Raw genomic sequence first — 25,867 nt, 5'->3', positions numbered from 1 at the left:
GCAGAGGGATCTCTAGCACTCTTGACCAGAGTTCTCGCTTTTCCAAGAGCCCTCCTGCTCCATACCAAGCTCTTGGAAAAGTGGGAACTCTGGTCATCAGTGCTGGAGATCCCTCTACTCGAGCAAGATAAGAATTCTCTTTAAAAATAAATTCCAAATAATATTTAATTCCAGCTTGCATGAACTGTGTTGTACTTTAGCTTCTTCAGCCATTAGCACAATTTCAGTATTTGCTCACACATTTTATCCCATCTATTAATCATCATTTGGCCGCAAAACCAAATTAAAATTGTGTTTGGAACCGAGTTCCAATCAGGGCTCCCTGCCAAGTAGGAAGTGCCCTTCTCACCTGAATGAAGAATGGAATGGTAGAATGAAGACACTCCTACCACATGTAAGAGCAGATGAAAATGTTCCTCTGTCCTATTAAACAGAACTTTTAGTTGACAAACTGCAAGAATATGTAACCCCCAAAAGTGACATTTAGTCATACCTATCTTCTGTGTCATCATATGCTCCAACTACCTCAAAAAGGTTCTCTTCAGGACAGGTGGCTACTTTTCTCACACATGACTGTGTCTAAATTTGAGGAGCACTTGATTTGTTGCTCTCTTACACTGATAATGACAAAAAGGCAGTTGCCATTCTCCATCGGGTCTGCTGATCAAAGGCTGCTAATTCTAAATTCAGGTCTTGAGTACTTTCACAAGATGGAAACCCTGCATGGCATTTAATCTGGGAGCCTGGGATTTACCCTCCTGACGTTCGAGTTGGGTCAGGTGACCGGACTGCTTAGATTGCCAGATCTTTGGGGTGAGACATGTTCTTCCGTTACACAGTTCGTAGCTATACAGGATACAGCAGAACCTGACAGAAAGTCAGATACCGTCCTTTCAATTATCACCTAATAAGTCCTTCAACTATTAATCTTTATGCCTTTTCTTTAAAAAAAAACAAAAGTCAAACATAGCACTTTCCCACTGTTTAATATGAGATATTTAAACAGCAGCTGTCAATCATAGAAACTAACTAGAAAGAAAGAGAGTACTCAAAAAGATCTGTGTCTCCCATTTCCAGAGAGACTAAAACTGTCCTGTGACCAGTTTTCATTTTAGACTGATATGTGCACTGCACTGAGGTGGGCATGTAATCAGTCCATCAGACTTAATTTTAAATAAATAATATTGTACCTCACTTTTCACAAGGTCTTGTTTATCTGCAAATATGCTTCACTTGTACTGGTCACTTCAATCAAGATTTTAAAGGGGTTCCCTCAAAGGAACTTGCTCAGCAAATATTCTGGGATACTTCTGGGGAACAATATAGCTGCAGTGTTTTACAGTGCAGTGACCATTTAAAACAAGAATTTACCAGATCCTTCCCATTTGGCAAAGTTTTATTTCCAGTTCTCAAAAAAGTGAATAAATTTGTCAATGAAAACAGATTTCAAAGAATTATTAGAAGCATATTTCACAGTAACTAGAGCAATGATATTTATATTCCAAAATGGAGTACAAGACCAATTAACTGACAGTTGTAGCAACATACTGAATCTATGCATTACACCGCTCACAGGAACAACTGTGCTCAGGAATGCAGAATGGAAGCAGGAGATAGATTCAGGATGCTTTGAACCATTACAGACAGATGTACATACCACCATGACCAGTCAAAATTAATTCAAACAGAAACACTCACAAGAGAAAAGACAAAGGCAACCAAAACATAATGAACATACCTTGCAGTGACACCAGTGGCTTTCCAAGATAAGAAATCTGGAAGATCAAAGAAGTAGCCTGCCTTCTCCCAGCACGATTCTCGCAAGTTCTAACAAAAAAAAATTTAGAAATGCAGATATTAGAGACCAGGCATCATCATGTCCTTATTTTAATTTAACTAAGAAAGCTTCATCCAGTCTGCTCTACTCCCTTCACAGTGATTCACAGCCTGAAGAACTGAGCCTTTTCCCCACCACAGACTGATCATAAGAAGAGTTTCCCATGAAGAGTTCATGGAGGCACATGTTTCAGATCAATAATGCGGGCTCTCTCAGATCCTCGTCAGCTGTTCAGCATCAGAGCAGTCTCAAAGTTAATAGACAATGTTCTCAAAAAAAATATTTGCCTAAAGAATGCCCTCATTTCTAAAACTAACCATTTTAAATTCAATATTTTTTAATAATAACTACAGGAAGAAAACGAACCACCTTGTGAGCACAAGAACAAAGCCTTCAAATCTATTTAAAAACGGCTGACATATGATCGAAGCATATACGATCCTGTAAGCTTTCAGTGAAGCTTTTTTCCACAGCTGGGACATTCAGGAGCTCTCAACTGCCTGGACTAACCAATAACCATCAGCTTTAAATGCATGCTACCATCCTACACTTGTCATCACAGCATACACATGAATTCACACCAACAATCAACAGAAGTTTATCTTTGCAAATGGTGCTCCCTCTGCAAAATTTCCTTAAAATGCAAACAACACACAGAGCAGCATGAATGCCTAAGTTTCCATTCAAAAATAGGATCAACAGTATTTCTTCAGCTGAGAGAGGAGCTCAAGGCAGTTACAGGAAAACCCTCTACCTGGGGATATGATACCTACAAGCTCCTGATAACCCTGGGATAAACTCCTAAAAACCTGTTCTACAAAGATAGATCATTTCAACAGAGTTGCTACCACTACACTCTGCAGAGACCTAGTGGTGCTGAAAGCCAGAAATCTATTGGGAGGGGCCAGTCATAACACCCAGGCCAGGCTCTCTTCTTTATTTCTAGCTCCAAAGTCAGCCTGATTTCAGCTTATGATAGCAAAGCATACTCTCAAAATTACTTTTCCACCAAAACAATCTCCACACTTACCACAGCTATCAGACAGTGATGACTGGGAAGAACGTTTTCCCAAAGTTTCCCCACACCTTTTATTCCAGTGTGACATGAAGAGTGAGCACCTCTGTCCTGCCCATGCCATGGATGTTGTACTAGAAATGCAAATCCTACATGAGATTCATTGTGCACGGAGCCCTGTTAGATGGCACAACCTCAGCAAGAACACGAGTTAGGTCAACAGCTGCATCTAGCAGGCTAAGGCAGAGCAGAAGCACGTGAGACAGGAAATTATGTGGGTCCTCACCTCTAAACAAGAAATCTGAGGGATAATTTATTTACCTTCTTGTCTTTAGCTTTCAGGTCCCACCTTTTTCACCTACTCTCCATAAGTTCAAGCAAAGATTCTTACATAAGAGAGCAGAAGCAGAGGATTTTTTAGAGAAACACACTTTGTCAACAGCAACTCTGAGCACCCTGCTCTGCAAACCCATGTAAGAACTTGTGGCACACAGCTGAGCAGAAAGCCAAAGCATTTCAGCAAAGGTTCTAGCAGCTCTGCAATTCTATTCTTTTTCCAAGTTTGGGGTTGGTTTTTTTTTTTCAAATTATACAATGAATTCTTGATAACAAGCACAACAATTTAAATTAACTGTATTTAAAAGGCTGACATCAGTTCTCTGGAACAAAAATTAATTACATGCAGTACCAAGAACATACATGCTGAATGGAATGGAATAAAAAATAATTCAATTCTAAGGAATACCTTTTTTACTCTATAAGTTAATTCAGATACTATGTGATTTTAAACTAAAATCTTACAAGTCCATAAAGTTACTGAAACTGAATCTATGATTCCAGAAACCAAGATGTAACTCAGTAAAGTAAAAAACCCAACAGTTTGTTTAGTTTCGGATCATGCAAAAAAGTCTGTCTTCTTTTCTTCAAAAGTTTATAAATTTACTGAGTTCCTATTGATTTAAAAAAAACAAATGCTTTCATTGCAGCTTTTTAACATAAGACACACAACCTTTGGTTGTCTGTTCCTAAGCATTTGGGCTTAGCTTGCCTCCCAAAAGTTCTCACACCGGATTTAACTTTGTATGGGAATGCAAAGGTATTCCCTAGTGTAGTACAAAGGTCACTTGGACCGATTATTTTGGTAATATAAACTATTATGTATTGGGAGTATACTTCAAGAAGAGACTGAAGTAGTTAGGCTGTTCATGCTAATCACAAAAGAAATTAGATTAAGAGTAACTGTCCAATTCAAACAACTGTTTTATCAAAGATACTCCTTGGATCCTTATTCTATTACTTCAAGAATTCCCCAAAGCCACATGTTAGTGACACTAAAATACAATGTTTCTTGAACATCCAAATGATTCATTCTTTGCCATCTTTATGTTTGTCATCACTAATTAGTACAGACAAAAAAGAAATCATAGCATGCCCTCATGCTTTTTCCAAACAAATTTAAAAGTCTCCATGTTTTCGACACTCACTGAAGTTAATTCTAATTTATTTTCACTCACAGTCAGGAATCTGTGACCACATTAAACGGCTTGTGGAAAAGATCCGGGAACATTCCCAATGCTGTATTCATATCCTGCGACTCACACTCCAAACTCACTTGTAAAGAAACTAATCCCATTCTTCTATTTTCCCTGGGTACTTATGGAGTCCCCTTCCTTCACCTCTCTCTGATTATTTTGGTTTTTTTAACTACTATACCTCTAAACAATATTTTTTTGAGAACCTTGCAGACAATCACAAATACCTGGGGTCAAAGAGTTTAGGAATAATTAAGTGCAATGTCTCGTAATCTTCCTAGACAAGAAGGGTCTCGGATGGTGAGGGATCAGGGAACTGATACAGAGCACATGAAAAGCCTCCACTGCCCATTTATTCCTTGACAAGTCAAAAGATTATCATGAAGCCATACTGCACAATTTTGTACTGTGTTATGTTTTTGTTCACTTAATTGGACTGAAAATACACACAGAGATTTCCATGTGAGCTCCAGCATCTGATACAATTATTTTCAGAGACACCTAGAGGCACATTCTCCTTGAGAAAGCTGAAAGAGCTTTCACCTTCATATTTTACTAGTTTGCTGATGTAATTTGTTTCTGTATAGGAAACCTTGGATTTCTACTCCTACTGAGAACACAATTTTCTTGTAAGATGAAATGATCTTAAGGCATCTAATGTTTGTGAAAATGCTTTTCTTTTCCCCCACCAGAAGTAAAATGTGTGTATAAACACCAAAGATGAACTGAATTTTATTATTGCTAATACAAATTAAATATTAGTCTAATTATTAAATGCCATTATAGACAGCCTTCACATCAGATCTCTGTTGGCCATGGGATTAACTAAAGATGGACTAGATGGAAGACATCTGATTTAGCACCGGCTATCCGTCTGAACTTCATGGCCACTTAGCAGCCAAAACCCATAAATTAAAAAATCATCCCAAAATGATGTGTTATAAACATAGATTAAAACCAGGTGGGAAGTAAACAAATGTTTTACCATTTACTGTAAAATAAGAAAGTTGATATGAGCATTCAAGTTCTGCATCAGGTCAAAATCTAGGAAGTCATCTGAAAATCAGAAGAGAGATTTGTCCACTGACAAACCGTCTGCTTTTCCCAGTTCAACCCGAAATTTGAATCTCAGTCTCCCAGGCAATGTGTAATAGTAGATTAAGTAGTGTATCAGCCTCTCTTTTTCCAAATTACAGAATATGATATATTGTGCGAAAGGAAGAAAGAACAACTGAAGACTTAAAGTGCACATACATGGGGATACAAGAAATTGATGTCCTACTCCAATTCAGACAAAGCAATAACTTAGAAGTTGGATCTCCCATACTTTAGATGGGATGCCAAGCCACATGATAGAACTATTCTGAGACAGTCACGATAGACTATGAGCAGAAAACCTGTCCTTGTAAGAGCCAAGACTGGCAACTGATCAATCTTGCAGCTACCGGTTGCACTTAAATTAATTGGTAAAACATTAACTAACTGAATCTTACCAGATCCAACTTGAGGCAGGAACTAGGGTCTTGTAAAGTAACCTCTTTGGGTAAGGCTACGGCTGAAGGTGGAGAAAATTGCCTGGCTGCAACACACCATCTCTGCCACCAAGACACTGTCCTAGATACATGCAAGTACTTTCAAATCCCTGAGGCACCCTGACCACAAGTCAGGCAAGCAGCAGAGTCCAGGTCAGAAAAGGTTACAGAGGGACAGACCAGGCACATTAAAGGCTCAGTTGGCAGAAGCTGTAAGAGGGCAAGAAGGACACTTTGTGTGCATGTTGTAAGTCTCATCACACTGCAGTGGAGTGGAGAGATACGGCTGGGAGACAGACTAAGCAGGACATACTTAGAGCTGCAAGTGCTTCAAAACTCTCAGCTGTCAATCCTTTTTCTAAATTGTGCCTCTGCTTGATTAGCAACTGCAACTACAAGCCAAACTCAACAGTCCAAAGTACAACTTATGCATACATGCCTGCACTACATATGGATTTTGATAACAGAACTGTTAGAACATTCATAAACAGTTCTACTTAAATGGTCAGTTCTGAATCCAGTAGCTTGGACTCGTTCTCACTTAACATAGAGTTGATTATTTATTTTAATGGCAAAATCTTACCAGTCATATTCAACAAAATAAAAAGCCAGCTGCAAAGGCAAGGAAGAAGACATGCGTCAACAAAGAAGTTGCTGCCAAGTTAATGCTGGTACAGCCACTATTCTTCTTCCCTCTACAGCCACAGCAAAAGATGTCTTAATTGTTTCTGCAAATTATCCCATCAGTTGCTGCAAGTCATAGGGGTACAGAAAGAAGAACAATGATGCATAACAAGGCAGCTGTAGCTGAAGACGTGAACTCTAACATACAGAAAGATAAATGACCGCTGTGCCAGAAAAAACACATTACTCAAAAAAATATTGATTTCAGTTATTAACTGCAAAGAAATTATTTACTAGCCATTCAGTCTTCAAAGTGCTTTTTTTTGTTTAAAGGAGTCTCTTTGCTTTTATGCACAATATTAAGAAGAGAGTTGCGAAAGCAAAGTATAGGAAAACTGCACTTTGTTTGCAAATGGTTACCAAGCAAACACCGACTCCCAGTCCAGCATCTCCCACCCATTTAGAACATGCTACAGCACCTCTGATTTAACGGGACCAGATCTGTTTAGAAATCGCTGATTTGTAATGTCAGTAGTGTGAGGAAAACATAACAAGCATCCTATTGTTTTAGCATATGCCACAAGAAAATTTCCAACCAGAAATTAATAAACAAGATTTTTTCTTCTACTACGTATGAAGTAAGGCTGAGAGAACTGGGTTTGTTCAGCTCTGAGAAAAGAAGGCTTAGAGGAGACCTTATTGCCATGTAGCAGTACAGAAGGGGTGTCCACCAAGAGACTGGAGTCTCCCTTTTTACAAGGAGTCACATGGAAAAGACAAGGGGTAATGGGTAACACTTGCTCCTGAGGAGATTCTGATTGGATTCCAGAAGAAAATTTTTCACCATGAGAACAGTTAAACTTTGGAATAATCTCCCCAGGGAGAGGTAGATTCCTCTACACGGGATACTTTTAAGGTTCAACCCAATAGGGTTCCATCTCATTTAAATTCTATATTACCTAAAAGGTTGGCCCAGATGATACCTGAGGTCCCTTCCAACCTGGAATTGTGTGATCGTGTGCTTGTCTGGGTAAAACATGCTAACAACCTAATTCGAGATCTAGACAAACCTCCACTGCAGTTCCTACATTGCTCTGTTTAAGCTGTGCCGTCACTGCTGTCACTGCTGTAGTGCTGGTTTGCCACAGCACAGACATCTAGATATTCATGTTGTACGGACAAACATTTGCCGCAAAATAATTTCCAAGTGAAGGAGTATGTAGCTACCTTTTCAGTTCATATGCACACATCTGCCTCCTAGAACTATCTACACACTCATTCATCCAGTGAACATGCAATTTCTTTAGCCAAAGACAACAAAGCAGCACAACCTGCCTAGCAAAGCTGTAAAAAAACGTACCTGCAACTACAGAAGAACTATTGCAATAACGTTTTGCAAGATAATTCAAAATAATGAAAAAATCCAAAGAAATAACAGCAAAAAAGCGGGATCAAGTGATTATTTTGAAAGATCCGGTAACCAGGGACTACTTTCCTTTTCAAAGAAGTTTACATTCAAACTTATCTCATAGACTTCAAGACTTGTCAGAATTATCTTTCAGCTAGTTTCTAAATATTTATGAAAGGACAATGATTCTGTAGTACAACGTCATCTAGAGTTGATGTTGTTAACTCAGCTGACCACTTTCAAAAGTGAAATGCGACTATATCCACAGAAATTAGGTTTTTTTAAAAAAATCATACATTATTTTTGGTTTATATTACATATTTAACACTGGACTCTCTTTTAAAACCACACACGGCCCACACAGGCAGAGAAATACAATGCTTCTCATAAGTGGACCACAGATGTTCACACTTTAACAAGACTGCCCCATAAGCAATACAGTAGCTGCATTCACTTGATCATTTACTGCAAACAGCTGTCCCTGACACGCAAGCTCCACTTGCAATGATGGCTTTGTCATATGAACACCTATCTGCAATCACAAACATCAAGACCACCCAATTAATTTCATTTAGACTAACCACTAGGCGTTAGAGGGTAAAATGATTTGGCAACAATCAAACTAAACTAAAAGTAAGCCAATACAATTTAAAAAAGATCTCAAAAGACTTTTTATGGCCTTCATAGTTTAGCTTCTTGATTCAAAACCAAAATAGAATAGAGATGAAGAGTTGGAAGAACAGAATACGCCCTGTAGCCTCTAATCTCTAGTTAAATCTCTGTTCTGTTTACAGAGGGAATGTAAGGAAATAAAAACTTCAAGAGAAAGCATTATATGAAAAAAAAAAGTAAAAACTAAGCAGATGAGACTAACATGTGACTTGGAAGAAAAAACACAACATCCCTCTGCAAATAAACACAAGTGTAACACAAAAGCCGGGAAAGACAAGGACCAGCATCTACTTCTCACATAATGAAGTCAGCTCATTCCTTACAGTCAGTGAGGTCATCTCTGACTTCAATTCTAATAACAAGATGGTGATGGGAATGGAAAAACACAGTTAGGTCACCTTAGCCTTCTCCCCCTTCTGCTTCCTCTTCATTACTTCCTATCAATTTAGAGTAAATGTGTGAAGTCATATTCTTTAGTAATACTTTTTATTGCTTAGATGAATATTCTTCATGGGATAGAAATTATATTCTTTGAGGCACAGCCTAATCACTTAAAACTTAGGAATACTGCAGAACTGACCTACGTCAGACCCTTCCTCACAGAAGTCAAGTTTTCAGGTATTATGGCTAGGAAAGCCCACGGCAAACAGTGAAAAGACAGGATCTCCTAATGTGGCCTTCCACAGCCAGGTAACCATCATGGTAGAGGGAGGCTTTGACAACAACGTATGCACAATCGACTTACAGGTATAATAACAGTCCAAAGGGTCAGTTAGCATCAATACCTTAAATAACTTACTGCAAAAAGTGCATCTAAGTAGTCTCTTACATCACTACTCTCCTAGATGACTTTTAACAAACTAATTTAATTTACAGTCACAATTGTTCAATTTATCTTGTATTAGCAAGATGTAGTTTCAGATGACCGACTCCATGAATATGGAATATGGAACATGGAAAATCAAGGGAGTAGCTTCAATATTCATCAGTTAGGCAATAAACTCAAAAAGAAACATTTAAATTTATGCCAGCTTAAATAAACTTTGAAGTTCAAGAAAACAATGTTGAGAGTTCCAAAGAACTGAGGATCCACTAAAAGGAACATATTTCATCAGGACTTATTTTAAGGTTCTTCCAATTACACACCATTTACTGTTACAAATGCATAAGGTTTGATTAAAAGAAAAGTATCAATCATTTCTCCAATGATACAAAAGTTAATTCGGTTGGTTACTTCCATGGGTCCATAAATTGTTCTTAATTATTAGTACCAGGTTATTTTATCATAACTTCAGATATAGACCAGCTGTTTTCACCACTGCATCCCCTTTGCAAAACCTAGATCAATGCAAGCTGATACGGAACGTGCACAGTGCCAACCCTAGGCAAAGATGTACACAGGGGGAAACAGCAGGAACATGAAATTCACACAGAGTTCAAAAAAAAGTTCTAGAGAATTCCAATGCAAAATTTAACAGTGAATCTTCATATATTAGAGTGCAAAACACTCACTCCTAATCAGACAAATACGGAGTCAAACTGATTTCTGGTCCAATGCAAAATGGCTCCTGCACCAAGCAGCAGCCTGCACCACTTGCAATCAGATGGCTGGAAATAGTCCTAGAAATACTGGGACTGTTTCCTGAAAAAAAACTGAACCAACTGTACATGTTTGCAGAGGTTGCAGAATATTCTGGCAAAGAGCCATAAAGGATAGCAATAAGCCTTTGGGGTGTTTTGCGAGGGATCTGATTTTAAAGCAGCTCCTCAGACTGCACTGCTCACTGGAGCAAGAAGTGGCTTGGTAGGAAATGTTATTTCACATGTGATATACGAAACATAAGCAGAGGTGAAGATTTAAGTATGACAAATAAACTACTCGAATCTATGATACTTCAAGGGAATCTTGCTGGTAGCATCTTTGGTGACATTTAGTAGCCAGGAAAGCTGGAAAGACCGATGGCCATGATCACAGCCAGGCACACAGTGGGGGTAGACACTATGCAAACTTCCCCAGGATAAAATAAAAACGCGTTTCTTTCTACCACTGAATAGCAATGTGTGTGCAAAGTGGTGGTTTAGCTCTTGTTTGGAGAACCTGACACACAAAGTTTTGCCTTCCTTGGCAAAAAGTTAGAACACTTGCATTACATGAGGCTGAATTTCAGCTCTCAGAGGTTAACACAAACCTTTGCTGCTAGCCCTAAAAGTCATGTAATGCATAGGCGTGCGATTGCCATACAGTGATTGGCACTGAAAAGAAACTATCAGTCTTCATATAACTCCTTTCCCCCTCCTGCTTTACAGAAAATACAGAAGCAGTAAGCAAAAACTCAATCACATGCCTCTCTGAAGCTAAAAAGTTTAACACGACCTGCCAACATCTCATCTGATTACAACTGACTCCATAATGAACATTATTGCTCCTCTTATGAGCTGAGATGCTGCTGCAGATGTTGCTTAAGCTGCCTGAGTCATGCAGGATAAGCTTAAGCAGTTTAAAAGGATGACTTTGCTAGTCCACTCAGGATGCAGGAACTGTCATGTGAGCAGCTCAGCAAGCAGATACTGAAGAAAAAAAAACCAAAACCCCTCTCAAGGATAATAGTCTCTTTAGCTGGTACGTCAGGAGCCGAAAGGGGACATATGAGCAAGCCCTGTTCTGTAATGTCCTGTCAGGCAATCTCTGCTACTGGCTGGCATGCTGGGTAAGGTGAATTCTATTTCCTACCCATTTGCTCATGGAGGGACCAGCCTACAGTACTTGCTCTTCCCTTTGTACCACAGCAATTATGTCAGAGAGCTTAGAGACCATAGCACAGACCTACATCTCTGTGTGACCTTATTTGGAGACCCCACAATCTGGCCTTTCCTGATCAGTCAGGTACTGATATTCCAGACCTTGCAATATAATAATGTTTTAAACACAGTTGATTCACTTAAGGTTTTTACAGCTTTTTATTAGCTTTTCATTATTTATAAAATGACTGACGTGACTTGACATAGCTCAAGAAGGAGAGAACTAATAAATGGATATTCATATTTCAGTATAGAATCTACAAACAACATTAATGATCGTCTGTCATCATTAATCTGTCAGTGCCTGCTTCTACCAGTCAATTCCTTTGACTTTTCCCAGTTTGCACCTTGTTACTATATGATATTTCATGTTTCAAAAGGACAAGAGACTGGCTGCTTGAAACTGGCAGCAAGTAATTTACATTTGGGCTTTGTTAAAATGACAGCAAACATCATTGAGACCAAATGTAAGAGCCAGACTGGAAGAGGTTATAAAAAATTCAAGTGGCAAGCATTTCTTTTTATCTGACAGTCATTAAAAAGCCACATGTCACCCTACAACACACAAAATTTAAACACAAGAGACAGAGGCAGAGTTCCACATTACAAACAGAGTACCTTCCCTCTGCTTCCTATAAATGTGAAAGAACTAACCTGAAGCCTTAACTGAACAGTTTCTCTGCCAACAGCCAAAGGCATCACATATCCCCTCACTGTTCGGTGCAATGTCCCGAAGGCAGCACCTCTGACCAGGACGCACAGTGTTGCGAGGGTGCTGTTTTCAAACTGCTATAAATCCATCCCAGAAGTAGCACTTACACCCTTGTAAGCATTCCTAGCTTCAGTACTTAGAGCAGGAAGTATGCTTCCATACCTAAAACTTAGGATGCTTCTAGGACTCATTCATTGCCTGCAATTAAATTTGTATGTACAGCTAAGCTTAAAAGTACATAAGAAATGTGTACCAAATGTTTCAAATGGTAAATACTATATTTCAATAAAATCAAAGCTATTCCTAAGTAACTGACCTAAGTAACTGAGAGGATAGAAAACAATCTTTAAACATTTTCCTCACAACTTAAGGCTGGCCTTACTATGCATATCTTTGGGTTCAACATTAAGGCTGAGGACTTTCGGTTTAGAAACGTCATTCCCAGAAATTTATAAAGGACAATAATCATCAGTAAAAATGCTCCAGTCTTAGATGTACTCACTTCCTTTATCCACAGCAATTTAGGCGGCTGCATTTCCACAGACATCGCTCCACCTACATAGCTCAAAACCTTATGTTGCGTTGCATTGATGCGCTCAACTTGACTGACTGCACGATGGTCCATCCACATAATAACATTCCTGTTGTTTTGTCCTTGGGAGGAAAAAACAGATTATTTTAATTCTGGTTTAACTCCGCTTCAGTACTGTAAGTTACTAGACTTTAACTGGCTTCACGCTTTCACTTCTACAGAGGAAACTCAAATTGTATTTGCTTAAAAAATTCGCTGTAGGTATCTGAAGGTAAAATTCTAGCCCTCTGAGCCAACTTTAAGACATGCTGAGCACCAAGAATGCTGACCAAAGCCAATCAGGCTTGTGAGTACTGAAGAACTTCGATATGTCATGTTATTGTAGGACCATATTTCATTCAAAGAGTCCAAACTTCTTGATACATATTTAGTTAAAAATACAAAGAAGCATTTTGGTGAGTAAGAACTAAAAATGTAACAAAATCTGAGCAATTTCCTTATAAATTGAAACTAAGTCAGCCAGTCAGCTGGGCAGATAGCTACAGGGATTCTCTTTCCTCTTACGTAGGCATAAGGAGAACTACCGCAGTTCCTTCAGGGGGATAATTTGCTGAAATGCTTTTATTTCATCAAAACTAACCTACAGAGGACCTGCTAGACAGGTGGAACAGTAATCCAGGTGACACTTCAGATTCCTCTCTTTCTAAAAACCCTCCACGCTCAACTTCACAACGCAGCCACTCATGCATACTTCATCTTGAAAATATGCTCCAAGATAAGGCAGAAGTATGAGGCACACCAGTATTTCTAACATGGACTGAAATGCAACTTAGAACAGTGAGACTGCCTGAAACCAGACTATTGCATGCCCATACCAATGTGACAGAATTCAGTGTATTCTTGTCTTTTTATTAAACAAAACCACTACATAAATTCAGAGTTCTTGGGAATACCAGAGAACAAAAAATGAGAACTGAATTTGACTCAATAGACCAAAATATTCCCAGACATTATTAGGCATTAAACAGATTGTAAGGGACTCTCAAACTGAAAAATAAATTATCTCATCTAAATTTAGGGAAGGACATTTTGGGGGCAAAGCTGGTTCTATGAGTAGGATATGAGATAACAAACGCATCTGAGGATAAATAGGAAACATCAACAGAATTGTGATTATGGCTCTGTAACTCCTCATTTAGTACATACCTAATCTTAAATGGGACTTACTGAAAAACAGTGCATCACAGCCTTCCTGAGTCTTCTGAATCATCTACTCAAAAACTAATTAAATAAATAGAATTTTTAGAAAAATGTCATAGACTATTTCTGAAGTTTAGCACTGTCCTAGGCAAAGGCGAAACACCAGTGTAATAAAAAACACAAGGCAAACCTCTGGCCTGCAGCTCCAGGACAGAATAACCAGTTAGATTATATCAACATTACATTTTTAGCATTCCTCTAGCCAGTGTTGATGGGCATTTATACATGCTATGTCTGAATGAGGAGAAAACACGCACAAAAGTAAAACGAGCACAGATTTCTCTAAGCAGCAGTCTCTCTGAGCCAAGATGAATGAATCTGATCTTAGGATGCCAAACATTTAGCCAAACAGTAAGTAATTTAATTTTGCAGTAGAACTAAAATAGTAAAAATCAGGAAAAATATGCTCGTAGAAAAGATTTTCTATCCTCTGTGCCTTCAAGAGTCAACCCCATAATTTGACATTTGGGTGAAACTGTATGTTCACTCACGTCAGTGACAAGATACCAATTTTTGGGTGGCATCCTACCTTCACAGTTGACTGCCAAAGGTTGGAACTGTTTATCCATTACAACAAGGGAACACGTAGCATCAAAACCAACCCCTCGAATCTGGCTGGCATCTACTCCACAGACAACTTTCTGCAAATATACAAAACACACATGAATACAAATATATCCATATATATGCAGGTAGCATGTGAACTAATCAGCACAGAAAATGAGTTACAAGACAGAAATAGCCTGAAATTTTTGAGATTCAGTATTCTTAAACAACTCTAATAAAAAATACACCAAATGACCAAAAATTCTTTCAAAACAGAATTCAAAGTTCCATGAAAAGTTCTTCAAGAGTTTTTCAGTCTTACTAGCCTTACTGGATGAAAGCAGGAGCACAAAAATATCAGAAAATAAAGGTAGCAGAAAACTAGCAATGTTAATTTTCACTCTTTTCTAAAAGCTTGGGGTTGGGCTGCATAAAAGACATGGACACACAATCAGTGCCAAGTGTTTCCATAAGTTACTTCACTCAGTTCCCACCTGTGGAAGCAATGATCTTCTGGAATTGCTTTGGTAATACTGTACAATAGCTTCTTGTCTTCTAATAGTGAAGAGTTCCAAAAATAAAGTTCATCAGAACTGTAGCACTGATAATAACTCTGCAACATACACCTGTTCAAAAGATCTGCTACCAAGAGTTTGGATAGTATGCTCACCCACCATCCCAAAAGATCTGAACCTCACGGCTTCCAGCAGGACTGGAAAAAAAATCCACAACACCCATATGGATTAAGTACCAAGTGAGGTTGCAAGACACCTAAAATGTAACACAGTAATAAATTGCCACTTCTCAGCATCAATAAAGATATCATTATTTTAATTAGTACTATAACAAAAGACTTTCACTAGGCTTGCTACAGCGCCAGTCTCTTACTGGCTCTGTAACACTATAGTTTCAGAGACCATATTTGACTGCTTGTATATAACAGACTGTATTTAAAGAGGTCCAGAGCAAGAACAAAGCAATTCACAAAGAGAAAAATCAAGTAAGGAGAATAAAAGATTCTGCTTTAACATCAAGCTGTGCTTCCACACCACTCCTGTCACTCCCTTTTTCCTTCCTTCCCCCTCACCTCATCTCCTTCATCTCAGGGCATTTTTTGCAGAGCCAAGCTCATTAATGTTTGAAAAGGCTGATCAATAACAAGAGAATGGGTGAACTGTCCATCTGCAAATTACCAAGCATATCATGAATATTTAAAAAGCCAACCTTAGAACATAGAGCAGACTGGGGCTTTATTAAGAAGGATGAGGTAGTGTACATGCACACTTTCAATCAAGGTCACTAATTTACTTTTACCACCAGCATGTACCGGCAGAACCTTGGATCAGAGAATACAGATTTTCCCTTATAGTAAGTTTTATTCCAATCTGAGTTCATGCTCGATAAAATCCAAAAATCCATATAATCTATTTTAATCTTATAATACTGGACAGGTGTCTTAATGAGGATCACAGGTGACAGACATTATGTTAGGCACCATCCTCAAACCAGATTACAACTTCTGTACAATAAATGCTCCTTAGTGTCTCCAGTGCAGCACAATGCACATCTTTAAACATATGCATTACCAGGTTATGAGCAATCTTGACTTCTCAAAGAACTATCTTGCAGCTAGAACATACACCAATGAAACAAAACCCACAGATGTGAATCCCGAAGGCACTGAGTAAGTCATCCCTCCAAGCTAACAGCACAAAGGAAGGCCTTTCATTCTATTTTCAGTAGGAGCACAAGCTTCTTTTTCTCTGGCCTTCAGCTTCTCATCTATGTAACAGACATTGTGAGGCTACACCAGCCATAACCTAAAGGTGTTTTAATACGCAAGCCTGGTTACAAGTTATAGAGTAATGAAGCATGCACAGAACTGACTAAAAGTCAGTGGCTGGAAGACCTTACACTTTGAAAACTTGAAGAGTGACTTGTAACACAGATTACCCTCATTTTGTTTTTCTGTGCATACCTTTGTGACTGAGCAACAAGCAGCCCATATGTCTGCAGAGGATTGCTCGTAGTGGTCTGGCTGGGGCTCCCAAATTTGGATTGGCTGATCTGCATGTGCCACAACTGTCCCAAACTCATCTACCAAAGCCGCACGAACGCTTGCTGACCCAACATCAATTCCAATGTAGTATTTTACTGGAGCCTGCTTCTCATATTGCATTTTTAATAAAACCTGTTGGGAGGAAACAGAAAAAGGGGGTTAAAACCAGAAAAATTTACTGATGATGGAAACTGCTGAAAAAGATGGGAGAGATGCTGTGCAGGTACTTTGCATGATAACTCTTTTTTGCAGCAAGTCTTCACTTGGCATTTTTTAATTAATTAGAGTTTTCAAGTCTTGCACTACTTGAACTTTTTTCCTTCAGATGTTTGTACATAAAAAGTTGTATGGCACAGAAGCTCCTGAAAAACAAATTATAAATTCACACATGAGAATATACATGCTATGATGAAGATCACGCACTCACACAATCAAGGAATCAAGCTGTGGTCATACAGTATCATGCCTATGTAAAGGGAAAAAGGGGGAAGGAGATAGGAAGGAAATGGTATGGTTCCAAACTCAGCAGTTGCTAATTGGAGCTGGTGATTTACACAGGAGGGAAATGTCAATCCAGAGACTCCTGGGTCTTCCTGAACTCTGGCAGATGGGGAAGCTGCTGATACCTGGTAGGCTGGATTCATCTCTAGACAAGACGGCAAGAACCACCACAGACACAGCAATTGCCTCAATGCAAACAACTTATGCTCCAGAAGCAGTGACAGGGGTGGTGTGCCTGGCTTCACTGACCCCTGACCCGAAGAGGAACACAGAGCCAAGAGCTGCTGCCTTTCATAGAACCAATCAGATAATGAGTGGCACTTCATTGCTGAATGAGACAGAGTCAGGCTGAACTTCTGCCCAGCCTGAGAACAATTTCCCCTCAAAAAAAAAAAAAGTGGTGTGATGCTGATAATTGAAATGACTAAGGGACAATCTAGTAAATTATTACCCAATATTTAGCCCTGCAAAGAAAAGGAAAAAAAAAAAAGCAAGCCAACAACTGAAAAACTAACTGATGAAATTTTTTAAGAGCCATCCACCATCAATCCACACAATTTTAAAGATTTGGAAAATAATTTGCTGAAAATGTGTTGAGTTATGAAAGCATCCCAGGAAGTCTCTGCCTACTCTCTGACAACCTCCAAGAACAAAGTGAGGTTAAGTTAATTTATTTAATTACTCACAATGAGTTGCTTACTTCACTATATTACGTTTAACTATTTGACATTTAATACAGTGACAAATGCACTGTACTTAATTAAGGACAAACCGTGAGAAATTAATAGTTAACATTTACATTTTAATCAAGCTGGGACAATGCTAAGAAAGAGCTGATAGAAAATATTTGAAACAAGTACCAAGTTTAGTGCTTGTGTGAATTGTCCTAGTAAGCCTCAGAAACACATAAAACTTGGCTGACACATAGCTTCTGATTTCCAGAAAATGAATGGATTGATTATAACTTAATGAATACAGAGTATTTACAGAAAAATCGCTCTACTTATAAACAGCTCATCTCTCCCAAAGAAGTGACCCAGATAACTTCAGTATATGGAAGAGGGGCTGTTTAGTGGGAGGGACGTGGGCAAAGGGAGAAAGATTTGGAAAGTACTGCTTAGTAGAATAATAGGATTATTCACATTCCAAATTAATCCTTTTTTTAAAAAAAACAAAAAAACCCCAAACATAAAAGTGGCATAGTATACCAAAAAGCCAGACAGAAAAAGCAGTGGAACAGAAAATGGCAAAAGTCCTCTTTCCATCTTCAGACAACAACAGCTGATCACACAGCCATGTAAATTGTAGTCGATTTTAGAAGCAATATTTTTACTTGTTTTATTTCTACAAGAGAGAAAGGCAAGCCTTTTTTCCCCATGAAACATCTTGAGTACAGGTCGAGATCCATCCTTGGGTGGCAGCTCGAACATAGTGTTGGCTCAAGTGGCTGTTCATGTGTACAGCTGGCTCACAACCCCTGCTGCGGACGGCTGTTACAAATTGGTTATCACTGAAGGTTAGAGGCGGCAAGTGAAATAAAGAAGATAAAAAGGAGGGGAAAAGAGTCAGTCACCTATTACAGAAAACTCCAAGCATCATCCCAGATGATAAGCCAACACTTTGTCTAGAGAAATCTACTCTTCCTACCCTTTAAATGGGTCATGGAAATGTGGTTAGTCCGTGGAGATGTGTTATCACACCCTGCCCCACACGATCATTTTGTACTGCCTCAATCTGTCATTTCACACTTAGACTACCACTGCTGGGGGTCGGGGACCATTTTTTTGGTTCTTCATTTGGATGACATTAGCATGAAGGAGTTCTGTCCATCAGTTAAGCTCCTAAGCAGCCTGCTACAGACCAAAGCAGTTATCACACCATGTTCTGCATGCATGATGGCAGGGTCACTAGAGGAAGCTGTACAGATCATTAGCTTCTAACAATATCAGAAAAGAGAAAAAAATCAATGCTATAGAGTATATTGCAGTACTGATGGAAATAGTAGCTACTCTCAGTAAACTGATTCTGTGCAGTAGATTAGGTGCAATACACACTAATCTTGTTAAGCAAGGTCATCTGTTCAAGTGATGAGCAATCAGCTAAAAATAATGGTGTGCCATGAGTCTAACACCTAGGAATATTGGCAAGAAAGCTCACTTTATTTTCTTGGCCCTGGCTCTATGACCTGGTCAGACTAACAAAAGCTAATGCCTCTGTCACGGAAAGGACAACTCTCCTGATATCAGCGATTAATACTGCATCTGTCAGCTGGGGATACTTACAGCACTCTGCATCTTCCTCTTAGCCCTTGGCTGTAAAAGCAGTTTTAAGACATTCATTTCAACAGATCATGTTCACTTTTTATTTTTTCACTCCATCTCCTCAACACCTAAAAGGCTGGTTGCAGATGCTGCTAACTACTTGCAAGAAATTTTACTATAAAGAAATTGCATAAGAATGTTCGTGATACTCTCTCATTAACTTCCCTGTTTTTCCCTATTTCAGCACTGCCTTTAGCTGCTGACTCGTAAAAAGAAGAGAATAAACCACAAGCAGCAAGGCAGTTTTTTTTAAAAAAATATACACAAATCTTTCTTACTTACTTTTCACAGAATACAAATAGCAAAAGGAGTGTTTTACACCCTGTCTCCTTCTCTCACACACAGAATATTACCCCAAACTTTTACTTCTCTTCCTTGCACAGCACCCCTGCTCAATAATGTGTTTTTGCTACTTAGAAAACAAGCTTAACAGATGTTAGAGAATTAAGCTCCGACTCGGCACTTAAAATTATGGCTTTGCATTGGATTCTTCCCACAAATATTTGAAACCTGAAACCCAATCGGCCCATGTAAAGTTTACTTTCCTTTTTAATTTACCAAGCAACCAGGATGCACACGTGTGAGCGACTGTGCAGGAAGCCGAGTTTGTTTATATGCTCAAGCAGTACATATCCGTCTACACATATCCACGATTTTATTTCTATACATCTGTGGACAACTAGCAAGAAAGAGTTAAGTGACAGAGTCTAAAACCAAGAGTCACAAACCTATTAAAACTAGTCTTTCTCCAAGTACAGCTCACCCAGATTTACAAAGCTATACTTCACCATACAAAAAAAAGGGCTGAAAGTAAATATTAATCCTTTTTTTCAAGCACAGCAAGCACTAAGTTACTGTGGCTGTTCAAAGTATAGTCTCTCTGCAATAGGATCGAATCTGCTTGCAAAACCATCATTTGACGCCAAGGGTTTTTCTGAAATATCAATTGCTTGATATGCCACCTACTTGTCAACCAGATCCACAAAAAGCACCGTCATCTCTAGGTCACAAGCATCACCAGTTAGGGACTCTGTGTTGAGAACCTAAGAACTCAGCAGGGAGGCCAGTGGATAGTATTTAGCCAAAGTACTTCATTAAGAATTTAAAAAGGAATGCTGTCATTCAATTTTGTTTACAAAAGATTCTTTTGATACAAGAGGACGTTCCAAATCAGAAATGAAGAAACACTTTGATGGAATTCACAGGCAAAACGTCCCAGCACAAACCTCTTGCTTTGGAATCCAGAAACCAACGTTCACCACCATGTGCAAACAAAACTGTTTGTGAACATGTATCTACTTGATTCTTGGCACACAGCTTCTGCAGCCACAAGAAAAACAGTGAGCCAGAAAAATGGTTGAAATAAAAAGTCCTAAAGGTCTATTCAGACAGGTCAATTCCTCGAACACAATACTCCTAACAAGACAGACTTCCCAAGTCATGGAAACCAACAGTGATGATACCTTTTATACCTCTGAAATATCTAAATCAGGAAGCCTGGCTTCTTGTAGTGAAGAAAAAAATGCCCTCAAAATTTCAATTCAGCTTTCTCAGAAATCATTTAGGTTGGAAAAGACCTTTAAGATCATTGAATCCAAGTGTTAACCTAACACTGCCAATCCCACCACTAAACCATGTCCCAAAGTGGCACATCTACACATCTTTTAAGTCCCTCCAGGGATGGTGATGGGCTTTGCCCAACCATTACAGTATCAGGGCCTCATATTACAACTTATTATTTGCATTTGTAAACAGAAAGAGGGAGAGAGAGAAAAGAAAAATTGTAAAAGGCATGTCCAGCTTGACCATGTTAGCCCATGACTACAACTGTTAAGACAGGACAAGAAGCCAAAATTCACTCCAAGAGCTAAACCAGCAATGGTCTTTTTCTTTGCAAATCACAGCAGGAACAGAATGGATTTTCAAACAAGCATTTATGATCAAAGGGCTACAGCATATGATAAATATTTATATGGCCCATTAAATAATAGTCTGTATAAATATTATTCAAAATGTGTGTGCTGGAAACCACAGACTTCCCAGTTTATCCTTAAACAAATCTGTTAGTTTTCCCACATAGGCAATGAAAAAAAGGAGCGGTGAAACTGTCATTTGCAAAAATATTCCTTTAAAAAAAAAAGAAAATCCTTAACACGGTTTACTTTAATTTAAAAGGAATGACTAAATAACCAAATAACTGTTTAACTATTTCATTACAACTCACTACTCGAGTCAGTTTGTCCTACCTTACTTCATGGCGATCGAATTCCAGGACATACCTTTCTGGTAAGGCTACAGTACAGGAAGGCTGCACACACAGATGGACAAAGGCTGAATATCAGCAGAAGTATTTATCAGCAGCAAGTACAGATTTGGTGGTATTGTATGCATCAATAAAAAGAACCATGAAGGACTGGCAGGTTTGTTTTAAACTTTGATCTTTGGAACACCGCAGGCTGCCCAGACCCAGCAATCGTGGATAAACAGTATGCTTTTAGTAGTGCAGCTGTGCTTTTCTATGGATTACCAAGAAAAAGATTAACAGGCTCAAGTTAGGCTTCAAACCTTAGTGTAAAAAGATCTAAATATGCTAAATAAAAGCTGCTTTTCTATTATAGAACAGAAATAAAATTGAAGAAGCAATTTTTACATGATATTGGAAATTCAGCTCTTAGTTGGCTTTCCAGGGCTACAGTAAACTAACAAAACTGGTGGTAATAGAGAGACAGTGTCTTCTTGAAGACAGTGTATTCCCTTTCCTCTTCCAGGTTCTTTAATTCCTGTTGGGATCTGAAGAGACAAAGAAGGCACATGTCTGTGTGGGAGAGTGGGAGCAGATGGGGAATTCTAACGCTATGTTGAAGGGCAGTACTAATATAGAATAAAACTCTTAAATGCCCAAGGGACTGTGCTTTAACTATCAACAAGAATTTATTTTCCAGCTACCCCACACAGCAAACAAAACAAAAACAAGGAACAAAAGTACACCTCCTCTCTCCTTTTCCTTCCCAAAACAGAAACACGTAGATGCAAGAGATCTCTCAGTCTTTGGAATGTGAGGACTGTGTTAACAATAACAAAACTGGAATAAGTAATTCCAAGCTGGAGAAAGTATGCTTTTTCACTAAAAACCAAACATTCTAGATAATTTCATCCATTCTCTGGTAAATTCTAAGGAGCTTCCTCACATCTTACAACAAGGAGAAGTAGCTGCAAATACCTCATTTTAGTAGTAGAATCAGACCCCTTCTCCTAGTCCCATAATATCCAGATTGTTCCACAAAACTTTCTTAATTACCCTCCCCAACATTGTAACTTAGCCTCAATAAATCTCACCAAATGACAGAAAACATTCTACTACTTTCTAGTATCTCCTTTTCTCTCTATGAATAATTCACTATGTACAAATCTTCTGTAATGTCTCTATATTTTTTTCCTTTCTCAGTGTCCAAGACAAAGCCATTACTTCATCGCTGCCTTCTGCCCTTTTATTCTGTCTTTTGTATTTTAAAGACTTTCAGGCCAAACTACTTCCACTTGCTCTGATATAAAGCAAGACATATCCCAGTTTATCTTGGTGTAACTAATTATCAGAGAAATTAAAATTACTAAGTAAAATATTCTAAGAAATTAGATCCAAAATTCATTTATTTTCAGCTGTTTCTGCCTACACAATATCTCACTCATGAACAGCAGGAAGATGTCAGCATGACCAGTCTCAACAAATATCAAGCTCTTAAAGGTACAACAGAGCTGTTTTTCTTTATAATCTGCTCTAGAAGAGATTTGGGCTAAAACAGAAAAATGCTGGTAGCCTTTTAGTTCTCTTGAACTCACACTGGCAGATACAGCCCACGGTACCATTGTTTGAATAAGAGCAATGGCATTCTGGGCCCTGATTAAAGAGAAGAGCGTGGCTGCACAGGGTCAGATGAAAGGTCCAGTTAGTGCAGTATCCTGACACAAACAGCAGAAGCCAGAAGAAAAGCACATGCCTGCCCTTTTCATCCAGCCATACTTCCCCAGGACACCTTCTTCCTCCTGCTATCTATAGTAGAGGCACTTCCTGAGCCAGAAATTTTACCTTTAGGATTAGCAAGCGTTGAAGGATTTTTCCTCTCCAAATCTGTCTGTGCTCTTTTTGAATCCAGGGAAATTTTTGCAACTGCAAACTACCGTGGCAACGAATTATAAAGATCTGTATAAACACTGCAAGAAAAAGTTCTTTAGTTCTTTAGAGTGTGCCACCTGCTAGTTTTGTTTGATGCATCAAAGCTCCTGAGCTAGAGGAGACATTAAGCAATTGCTCCCATTTTACCTTCTCTGTGGGGTCGTGATTACCTGGCATTCTGTATCACGCCCAGAGGGCTCACTGAAGCTATCTACACACCACGGGTGATGAGCTGAACTCACAATCTTAATGTGGTCAGGGAAGTCAAAAGGCATTTGTCTGGTCTCTGTCTGTTCACGGATGCAGCAAGAATGGGAACCATAACACAGTGCAAGCAAGCAAGTAACAAGCAGCAAGTAACGATCCCGAAGCTGCTTTGGGCAAGTAGAGATACTGCTCAGAAATTCTCATAATAGAAAAACATGTTGGTGTCAACCGAGGGGAGAGAGACTTCTTGCTATGGAAGGCTAGGGATTTCAGTCTTCAGGCAATTCCCAATACACTGGCTCTCAGAGTGTGTTTCAACAGCGGAATGCGGGAACTCTTCCCAACTATATGCTGGGAGAATTAAGGCTACTGCTCGCCCTGGGTTTCTTGAGAAGAAAGATCAAGACACACATGCAGTTGCTGCATGCCCTGATAGGCTCTGCACTAAAGGCACGGGACTAGCGCTGCTGCATGCCTCACAAAGCAGCCAGGCTGCCCAGTCAGTGCCAGCCCATGACACCGACAACAGACCAGCTCTTTCAAAGATTATCAACAGGACAGTGGTAAACTGGGCTGCCCTATTTGCCTCCACAGCCTGTAAATATGCTTACAGTTCACTGAGTTCAGTGCTCTCTCTGCTCTGCTGCCCGTCTAACACCAGGAACAAAAGGAAACAGCTGCAGAGAGCAGCTCTCAGGAAAAGGGAAGGCTGAGCAAAGAGCCACAAGAACACACAAAATAAGATGAGGAGAGAAGATGTGCTACTGGGGAAAACTATCAGCTCCAGTTCCCTCCGGGGCTTTTCTTGGCCCTGCTTGGACTGGGCCATCAGTTCCAAAGTTGGGTCTGATCCTGCAGCCACTGAAGTCAGTGGGAAAACTCCCAGCTATATTAGTAGTTCAGGATTAAACTCTTGACACTCATGAAAATCAAAGGTGCACTCACACGTCTGCAGGATTTTGAATGCTTGCCATAACCTACAATTTGCCTAACAGAGGAAATGTTCATCAGTCTACGCCAAAACATAGTTTTCATGCAGGAAAACCTAAGGAATTAAAAGGCTATACAGCAGCACCTTTTCTTCTCCACACCCTCTGAAAACAGCAATCGATCCAATTCATGCCCGCCCACCTACTTAGATCCGTTCCCTCCTCTGACACTGCAGCTGCGTGCATCCCTAAGGGCTGTGCTAATGATCTGGCAGACAGACGTGTCCCAAATGACACTAAAGAACGCTTCAAGCTCTGAAAGAAGACACTATCTTGTTTACATTGACTGTGAGGGGGGAAAAAATGCCATCTGATTATTACATAAATTCTCGCTGTAACAGCTTCATGACTAGTTGAAAGGAGGCAACAGGCTCCAAAATGACTGATGGATCCAAGTGCTTGGATCCATCAGCTTATTAATCTAACACTAAGAAAGATCTTTCTCATTCCTATACCTCTATCACGTTAACCTACTGCATGCTGGACAGAAGAATGATCTCTGTTCATTGCCTTTAAAAGAGAGACAGATTCCTGTACTATGACTTTTGTATTTTTTCATTTGCTTCTACACTATAATGGAAATGGAGAAAGGAATAACAAAAATGCTAAGACATACATACAAAAATATAGAATTCTACAGTAAACACCTCCCTAGCACAATAATGTTAATTTACAAAATATCTGTTTAAATTATAAAATAGAACTTGGAGCAGAATGCAGTTCAAAAGGCACAATTACAGTTAATGGAACCATACACACCCTCACTTTAAACTGCATTCCTGGAGCAAACCAGCCTCAGCACCATTAGCTTCAGCATGTGTGCTTACCTGGCATCCTGGGTACATAAAGCCATGACACCACTGTGGATACCAAATTAGCCAACTTCAGGTTACTGCTGATACGCTTAACTTTAATCACATCCATAAATTCCAGTGCTACACCAAGGCTGAATTTGGCACTAGCTGTGCCATTACGTATCAGCAGACCACCATAAAAATCATTTGTTCTGAGTTCACAGTTTTATGAAATGACAAAATATCAAAATTAGCATTCTGGCTGAAATCCACTGCATTTCCCATCAAGGCTTACACATTTAAGCAACATCTGAACTAACTGTCTATAATTACTCCTGGCAGACACTGGAACACTT

The 25,867-nt window shown here is 39.1% G+C and overlaps 1 protein-coding gene across 6 annotated transcripts in view; it reads right to left on the bottom strand.

The window, feature by feature from the left end:
- FGGY (FGGY carbohydrate kinase domain containing) overlaps positions 1 to 21,777 on the bottom strand; it is a 133,948-nt gene extending 112,171 nt beyond the window's left edge. For all 6 annotated transcript variants that reach the window (XR_011337807.1, XM_069861919.1, XM_069861923.1 and 3 more), the window contains exons 1-5: positions 21,630 to 21,777; positions 16,448 to 16,660; positions 14,453 to 14,564; positions 12,634 to 12,785; positions 1,739 to 1,827 (exon numbers count right to left, since the gene is read on the bottom strand). Coding sequence is in view for 5 of the 6 variants with exons in the window: in XM_069861919.1 (XP_069718020.1) it covers positions 1,739 to 1,827; positions 12,634 to 12,785; positions 14,453 to 14,564; positions 16,448 to 16,648 (554 nt within the window). In the remaining variant the exon portion in view is untranslated. The remainder of the gene's footprint in view (positions 1 to 1,738; positions 1,828 to 12,633; positions 12,786 to 14,452; positions 14,565 to 16,447; positions 16,661 to 21,629) is intronic.
- Between the last annotated feature and the right edge of the window lie 4,090 nt (positions 21,778 to 25,867).

The sequence above is a fragment of the Phaenicophaeus curvirostris genome, chromosome 8, assembly GCF_032191515.1.
Source record: "Phaenicophaeus curvirostris isolate KB17595 chromosome 8, BPBGC_Pcur_1.0, whole genome shotgun sequence".
In the NCBI taxonomy this organism is placed as follows: Eukaryota; Metazoa; Chordata; class Aves; order Cuculiformes; family Cuculidae; genus Phaenicophaeus; species Phaenicophaeus curvirostris.
Note: the sequence above shows the minus strand (reverse complement) of the source record. Positions and strands in the feature narration are given on the sequence as shown.